The sequence below is a fragment of the Pygoscelis adeliae genome, unplaced genomic scaffold (genome assembly GCF_000699105.1).
Source record: "Pygoscelis adeliae isolate BGI_AS28 unplaced genomic scaffold, ASM69910v1 Scaffold161, whole genome shotgun sequence".
In the NCBI taxonomy this organism is placed as follows: Eukaryota; Metazoa; Chordata; class Aves; order Sphenisciformes; family Spheniscidae; genus Pygoscelis; species Pygoscelis adeliae.
The window spans coordinates 1,309,155-1,317,261 of NW_008824061.1; the positions used below are offsets into that span (position 1 = coordinate 1,309,155).

General features: G+C 45.0%; 1 protein-coding gene across 1 annotated transcript; it reads left to right on the plus strand.

Annotated features, from left to right (window-relative positions):
• Nucleotides 1-655: 655 nt before the first annotated feature.
• CLDN1 (claudin 1) lies at nt 656-5,712 on the plus strand. Its single transcript, XM_009334105.1, has 4 exons — nt 656-659; nt 3,070-3,234; nt 3,740-3,824; nt 4,331-5,712. Exons 1-4 carry the CDS (start codon nt 656-658, stop codon nt 4,491-4,493), a joined length of 417 nt encoding a protein of 138 aa, XP_009332380.1. The 3' UTR covers nt 4,494-5,712.
• The last annotated feature ends 2,395 nt before the right edge of the window (nt 5,713-8,107 follow it).

Below are 8,107 nucleotides of genomic sequence, written 5' to 3' on the forward strand. Positions count from 1 at the left end.
AGGACTGGTTTTGTTGTTTTGGTTTTTTTTTTCCCCCCAAGGGCTCCTGAGACTGCCTGGGCTTTCCAACAGCTGTGGCATATGGCATGGGAGGCTACAAGCATTGTGCTACCTGTTCCTGTTGGTGAGACAGTTGCAGCAGCAAGGAGCGTGGGGGAAATCCTGTTTCTCTCTAATATGATAGAAGTCGTAAAGTTAAATTGCTGTAGAGTACTTCTGCTTGTTGTTGGTAGCCAGTCCTGTTTAACAGGTTAAGACAATATTATATCACTTGGGATTTTTAAAGCACCTGGAAAAGCCCGTGTGAACAATAAAACTAATATTAAACTTGCTTTCTCAGCCGCTGGATGTGCAGCTTCCATTGACAATGCGGTGGTTAATGTGTACATAATAACTGACATCTTGTATGATTATTAACTACAATGTACTGCACACCTTGCAAAAGTGGTAGGAAGACAAAAGCACTGTCTCCCAGCACGTGCTATGAGCACAGGGCAACTGGGCTGGGCAGAGGGGAGGATGGTTGGCTAATACAGTCATGTCACACTAAAACTTATTGGGATAAAGGGGCAATCTGTTCTGCAGATGCTCCAACCTGTTTTTCTGTTCTACCGCAAGCTTCCTAAATGCTTCTGTCCTCTTATGCCATGGAGCCATGCGTAAGGGAGGGGTGAGGACACCAGGAGATGTCCCTCCAGGGTCCGCTGCTGAAAGCGGGCAGCCCTGGGAAGTGCTCACAGTGCTGCTTTTTGTTCAGCTGCCTCTGCAGAGCTGTCGTGGCATGCATCCAGTTAATACTTGCACATCTTGAGATTTTAGCAGGTTTCTTAGCTAGGTCTTCTGAGGTCATAGAAACTTTCAAGCATCTTCCTGTGTTTGTCCCTTATACCGTGTTTGAAGGTGAGAGGTCTCTTCCCACCCGTATAACTAGTTTTCTAGTTGTTCGAGATAACATTTCGTATTTTCAGCCTCATGAAAGAACTTTTTCAAAACTCTCTCCTATAGAGTAATTTCTTCTGCAGCAAGACTAAGCCCAACTTACTGTAGACTTGATGAAACAGATTTGGAACCTCTACAGAAAATGTCCTTTCCCATGCAAAGTATGAACTAGTGTTCAGCCATTGGCCTCTCCAGAGCTGCTGCTGTAATGCACAATTTAGCCTTAAATGTATGGCAGCTGAATTGGTTGTCTGGGTGGTAACCTGGCAGCTGAAGTCTTTCTGAAGATTGGCATAACTTTTGTAAGCTAGAAATTATTTTTAGAGTGTAATCTCTGACATTGGAGGTAAATCGCTTAAAAATGTGTTTGGATACTGCTGTTGTGGTTTATGCTAAAGTGATAAATGGCCTTGTAAATGGGTTTCTACAATCAATACATCAGATGGGTTTTGAACACCTGGGTTGTGCGGAGGTGTGTCACCCTTCCCTTTTGAAGGAAGTGAGAGATGACATTTAGCCAAGCTGATTGTGGGATTTTTCCCAAGAAAGCCAAGACTCTCTTACGAAAGTGTCGCTTCCTATTGCTCTGAATATTGCCTTTTTATTGTTTTTAATTGGTTTCATAATCTATTTACAGAACAACAAGGTTGTGTATATAGAGGCTGGTCCAGGTCTGTTCTAAAGCAGAACTAGAGCCTGGTAGCTTGTTGTTGGTGTGGGTCACAAGAATTTTCCTGCACAAGCAGTGCCGTGGGGCAAAGTGTAGTAAAGAAGCTGCGGAGGACAGTTGTGTGGCTGTGCTACCCTCCTGGCCAGTATCAGATTTGAACTCCTGTCTGCGTTTCAGGTTGAACCAAAGAGCTCATTGTTGTAGCACAGGCTCTGATGGGTTCACCATACCAGTGCTGACTGAGTTTGCAGGTGCTCTGTTGTAGGCTTAATCTCGCAGCTGCAGTTGTCCAAGCTTGAAGTGCTTTGGAGAGCTCCAGCAGAATGCAGTCAAGGTGCTTTCTGAGGGGTGAGCTTCAGACTTGGGAACAGATTCTGGTGATGCTTTGCTAAAACTGTACATGTGTCGCTGCTAGATAACCTTCTGTCAGGGGACACTTTGCCTTGGTTACAGCATGTTCCTGGGAGCTTGTTCCTTTGATTAACCAGCCCTGTTTGATCCCAGATCTTAACAGGATTGTATATGAAAATCCATGCTGTTCAAACAAACCTGATTTGCCAGTCAATAAAGCTCGGGCTCTTATTTCACTGCTCTTCAGGTGGTTTTGTATATTATTATTTTCTCTATCCTTTGGTATCAAGAAAATCTGAATTCAGTAGCTCACGTACATAGGGTTAGTGTGTCTGTGCCTTCAGATGAGTCAATATAAAGCCAAATCTTGGATGAAGTACATCAAGTCTGTCTGAGAACCCAGGCAAATACAATCCTTGCCTATGGGAGGCATCACTCCATGCTGCAATTCTCCAAAAGCACAAGAGGCACTTAAAACATTTTTAATATCTTTGAGTCTAATAAATAGAATATTTTAGGCAGAAAACCCCCTATTTTTTACTTGGCTGGGAAAATCCTGTTTCTGTTGCAACTATATTTGTGTACCCTCTGGGACTCAAACTGAGGATTTAATGCAAAAATATCTAAATCAGCACTGAGGTATTTGAATAAGAGACAGGTTTTGGAAGTGTTGAGCAATAAAGGGGCCTTACTGTCTGCTGCGGGACTATTCATATGTATGGTGCTATTCATATTAAAACATGTGCCTAAAAGCTTTGTCAAGATAGAGCCTAAATCTGAATACTTCTTTTGATAAACAGATATGTCCTTCCAATTGGGATTTAAGTGATCAAGGAACAAAAGATGTCTGAGGGCAATTCCCAGGTCATTTCCTGCAAAGAGCTGCATGCCCTTGTTTGCCATGCATTTTAGAAGAGGCTGAGAGTCCTCTGATCCTGATGCATGACAGTCTCTTGGAGCTTAAAGCTAAAAAGGAATGTCTTGCTTGGTTGTATCCTGTGTAACATGGAGCAGAGTATTTTGACACATGGTTACTGAGCCCAGTAATTTGAATTTCTATTTGTATCTCGAGTTTTCTTTGTGGTAACTCAAATCCTAACGTCTTCTAGGCAGTCTGCAGGCCACTCGGGCTTTGATGGTGGCTGCAATACTCCTGGGCCTTGTCGCTGTATTTGTTGCTGTGACTGGCATGAAATGCATGAAGTGCATGGAAGATGACCAGGTGAAGAAGATGCGGATGGCTGTCTTTGGTGGGGTGATCTTCATCATTGCAGGTTGGTAACATACAGATGTGTTTAATATTAAATGTGCCATTTCCTAAATGGTATTTGTCCTGCGTAGGATGTGAGAGGATGGGGAGGGCTTGCTGTCATTGCTCCAAGAGCATTTTGGGCTGGGAATTCCCTATCGGACTTTGGCCCAGTAGCTGCTGGCTATCTGAGGCATCAGACAGGTCTCTTGGCACTAGCATTATGCTTTCTATATGGACTGCATACCTTCCATCTCTATTAGCAGAGCTGAGTTTGACCTGTATGCCCTGCTTCAGTGAAAGGCTGTCAGTAGTCCTGCTTCTGGTGCAATGTAACTGTGGGTGACCTCAAATCCGTTCTTAATTCCTCTCCCAACCAGCACTAAGTAACAGCTCAGATCTTCCCAGGGTAGCAGCAGCTCAGCATCACTCTGGATGCTGGTTCTGGTACATGCAATTTTTGCAGTGATTTTTGTTTATTTTGGGTTTCTTCTTAATAAGGCATGACACTGTCTTCCCTTCATGTACAGGTTTGGCAGCGCTGGTGGCCACGTCATGGTATGGCAACAGAGTGGCTCGGGCCTTTTACGACCCTTTCACTCCTGTCAACACCAGGTACTGACCCATTTGATTAACACTATAGTATAGCATGACAAATGCTCACAGGGCTTAGTTTTGAGTAGCGGTGGTTCAAAACAAAGACGGGAATTTCCTGAGCTAGCTGGGTTGGCTTCATACTGTGCAGAAGGAGTGTTAGGACCAGATCTCGTCATCCATGTGGCTTTTAAAACAAAGCCAAGATTTAAGGCAGCATCACTGCCAGAGACGTAACTGCTGTGACTTCTGCATTTTTCCTCCACTAAATGCTTAAAGCCTGGTTTGCACAGAGCTTGGCCCTGCTGCAGCTGTGCAGGGTGAGCGGACAGACTGGACTAACCCAGCATGCAAAAGTTCTGGGTTTTGGAGCAGCCCAAGACTCTGCTGACTCTCAGGCTGCTGTCTTGCAGAAAGCCACTTCCATCCCAATTTCAGGTCCATTCTGCTTTGTGTGGACGTGCTAACACTGTAACACAGAGGCATTACTTTTGAGGTGTTCACTTTCTTCCTTGTTTCTCCTCCAGATTTGAGTTTGGATCAGCTCTCTTCATTGGCTGGGCAGCTGCTTCTCTGGCCATGCTGGGGGGAGCCTTCCTCTGCTGCTCCTGTCCACGGAGAGAAACTTCATATCCACCCACCCGAGGCTATCCAAAAAATGCCCCCTCCACAGGGAAGGATTATGTATAATGAAACAAAGAAGAACCGCCAGCACTGGTAGTGAAAGCATTTTGGAGAGGACACTACAATGCCACTGTCCTGAGCAGAGTTCAGACTCTAGGTTCTGCCTTCCTCTTCTCCCAAAAATGTGTATATTTTTGTAATCCTCTTTGCTACTGGACATAACTTCTCCTTTCTCTCCCAGCCCATGGAGGAAGGCTAGCCTAGGTTCATAGGTATTGCCACTGGAAAGATGAAACCTCCAAGCTTGGGTTAAGTTTAGTATTTGGGAGTAAAAGGGAAAATGATACTTTTTTTTAGATGGATGTTGGTGCTTTTTTTAGTTTTTTTAAAAATAGATGGTAACAATTCAGTCCCATATCCCATTAAGTTAGAGCCCAGTGTGGTGTGTGTAGAAATTAAAGGAACATATATACAAAGCGATGAAACCAATAGCTTAAGGGGAAACATAATTTTCGGGAAAAGACTACATGTAGGAATGTTTGAAGAGATCTAAAGTGCTCTTGTACTGTCTTCTTGGCATCATCTTCACACCCTCCTTTCTGTGCAGATTGGCATGACAAAGGGTCAGACACAATTAAATTGCTGTGACTTAACAAATTGAAACCTGTAACTGTCCATGCATGCGCTGTTGGCCAACAGAAGATGCAGTGTAAGGTGGCTTGGCTTAACTGTATGTCATCACTCTTTTGACAAGATCTTGTAAGTTGATTGTGTCAACTTGCAGCCTTTGGCTGCAAAATCGTAACTACAGAGGTTAGGAAACTCCCAAAGCAGCTGCAGGTTTCCCTGGTGCCAGGGAAGAGCTAAAGGAAAATGATTGCCTTCTGTGTCTCTGGTGGGGCTCTTGCTGCTGTTCCTTAGACACTGAGTGCTGCCAGTGATTGTTTCTCCATGTTCCCACCCTCGTACCTAACTGGGTTTGAAGCTTTATCCCCTTGTGTGTGTTACAGGCCACTTTTTAACAAACTCTCCTATTTCCTTGAGTTTCTTTCATTTGGGCTTAGTTACCGATCTCAGTTTGCCTTACGCAGCTAAATGTTAAACCAAACTGAATGCACTGCCACTCCCTGATGTTTCCCCAAGGATACCTCACATGCTGCCATTTGATCCTGTCTTTTTTTCTTGTAAACGCTTTCAGTAATATGAAGGCAAATTCCAAGGAAACTGACCCAAAAGTTATGGCATTTTCTTTTAATCCAAGCTCACCAAAGAGGAAGAAACTAGCATTTTAAAGATAAAACCATCCTTGCATAATGCAAGTCATATCTAAAAAAAAAAATGCAGCTCATCAAAGGTTCCCAACCCTTCCTCTGAAACACCCAGTCAGTCACTTGGTGTTTGACTACCGCTGGCTGAGGCTGTCTGGAGTGAAGTCTTGTAATTCCTAGAAGGATGGCAACAGTTCTCCAAAGCTCAACCTTGCTTTTTTCTACAGAAGGAAACTGGTTGCTTCTGGCCAGGCTTTATAATTGTGTATGTGTTCAGAGGCATCAGATTTCTTGATTTCCTTCCATAGACAGGGGGAGCCTCTGGGACTGAGTGGTATACAACCATGGCATTGGTGGTTTGTATAAGCCTTGTACCTCTGTTTGACCTGACTCTCTGCAACATAAATCGAAGTTACTTAAAAAAAAAAAACACAAACAACCAGAGCATTTGTTTCAGGCTTGAGTTGATGTTGGCCTGTACTTGGAGCTGGGTCATGTGGCTTCCACTTCTCCATGGGGAATTGCCCGTGCACAGCAGCTGCCTCACGAGACCTTGTCTTAGGAGCTGGCAGCTCAGGTCACATTAAAGAGCTGCTGAAGTCTGTGCTTTTGTATTTGCATTAACCCTGAGCCAGGGAGCAGACGCTTATATTGGGAACTTGTATAAAGTGTTTAAACAGTTTCAATAAATGGACTTTTTTAAGGAAAATCAGACTGCATTACTTCATTTCTTGGTTTTGAGCAGAACTTGGACAGTGTGCATGGAAGAGAAGAGGGGGGCTTGGGCCTTTGGGAGCCTGCCTGCCAGGATGGAGCTCGTTTAGCTGTGTATATCTACAGCAGACATAGGTGGGGACAGATCTACGCAGTGAGTCAGGCAGTTGTGGCTTTTGGCAGAAACTCACCCAGTAATCTGCTACGATTGCAGCCCAGGAACCAGAAGGTTTGCTCCTCGGCAAGGCCAGCTGCACCCTGGGTGGAGCAGGAAGGGGCAGGGGGAAGGCAGATGGCTCCCTTGTTGGGGAGTGAGAGCTGCAGGAATGGGGAAGGGATGGAGTGTGGAGCCAAGGCGCTCCCGGGAGAAGTGGTCTGTGTTCTGGCAGTGTTTAGCGCTCTGTAGCTTTATCTGGGGTAGGGTATATGCAGGCTGTGGCTATCTGCACAAGATGCTCTGCCTCCAGAGCAAGAAGAGACGTGCTGAACTGTATCTGTCTCTTAAACTCTTTTGTGTAATTCCTTGACGTTTCTGGGTTAACAGGTTCATGAGGAGATGGGCTGTGGGAGGATCCATCTCGCTCTAAAGCCCCTTTGGGAGTGTACTGTGCTTCTCCCAGCTGTGACCATGAGCACAAACAGTCAAATGTACTATTTTTGCAGGACAGGTAGAGAATGGTTCCAGCTGGGGCTGGTCTCTTCTAACCTGCGCTGATACCTCCCCAGCGTAGCAAGGCTCTATGCCCCTTGCTTCTACCTGGCCTGGAAACCTTTTTCCATTCACCAGGGCTCTTGTGTTCATCCCTTTCATATTTTCAAGTACACATGATGAGAGGCAAACTTTATTTAGAACATTTTCTTAAGCTCAGTCAAGGAGCTGCCTCTATTCCCTCACTCTCCAAGGGCTGTTTGCTTTTGTAATTACAAACAAAAGGAATAGTACTAATTAGGCTTTGTAAAGCTGGCAGAGCAAAACAGCCAGGCATGTGGCTGGCTGAGTGAGCTTGCAGTGCCTGGAGCAGACTGGTTGCCTGGCATAGTTTGGGGTCTATGGTCATTCTTATTCCAACCTGTCAATTAGTAAAGGATTTCCATTGAGATTAATTTTTTCCCATGTTTTCATGCTCACTCCCTCTCCAAGGACTTTTGCAAGTTCCACTCTGAAGTTTCCTGTGCAGAAGTAAGGTCCTAGGCAGAAGAACAGGGAAGGAAAGCAATCCCACCTTTAAAATGGTCAGTAGGACTTCTCAGCTGCCAGTAAAAATAGGCCACTGTGGGAGACACATCTATGTGTGAGAGCAGCACAGAGGAAGGAGCCAGAGGCTAGCTTGTTTGTTTGCTATACTTTAATGTGACAAAATCCGCAGCCAAACTTTCATTTGGATATGGTTTGTGGATTGCCAGCAGGCTGGCTGGAAAGCCAAGGATGAAGTTTGGGGGTAAACATAATTTGATATGGCTCGTGATCCGAATTCCTGTCCAGTGGTGACAAGGGGCAGTGTCTCTTGGAGGGCTGATGTCTCAAGAGACGACCCTGACCCTGCTTGGGAGGGAGCTTTCCAACCCTTTTCCTCTGCCTTTCATACATGATCATGCAATTCCACTTGGCCATGTTTTCTACAGCCCTTTGGCCGTTTCTGCTGTAGGTTGCATAGAAAAGGAGTAACACGGGTTGAAAGTTGGGGGAGAGTTTCTCAC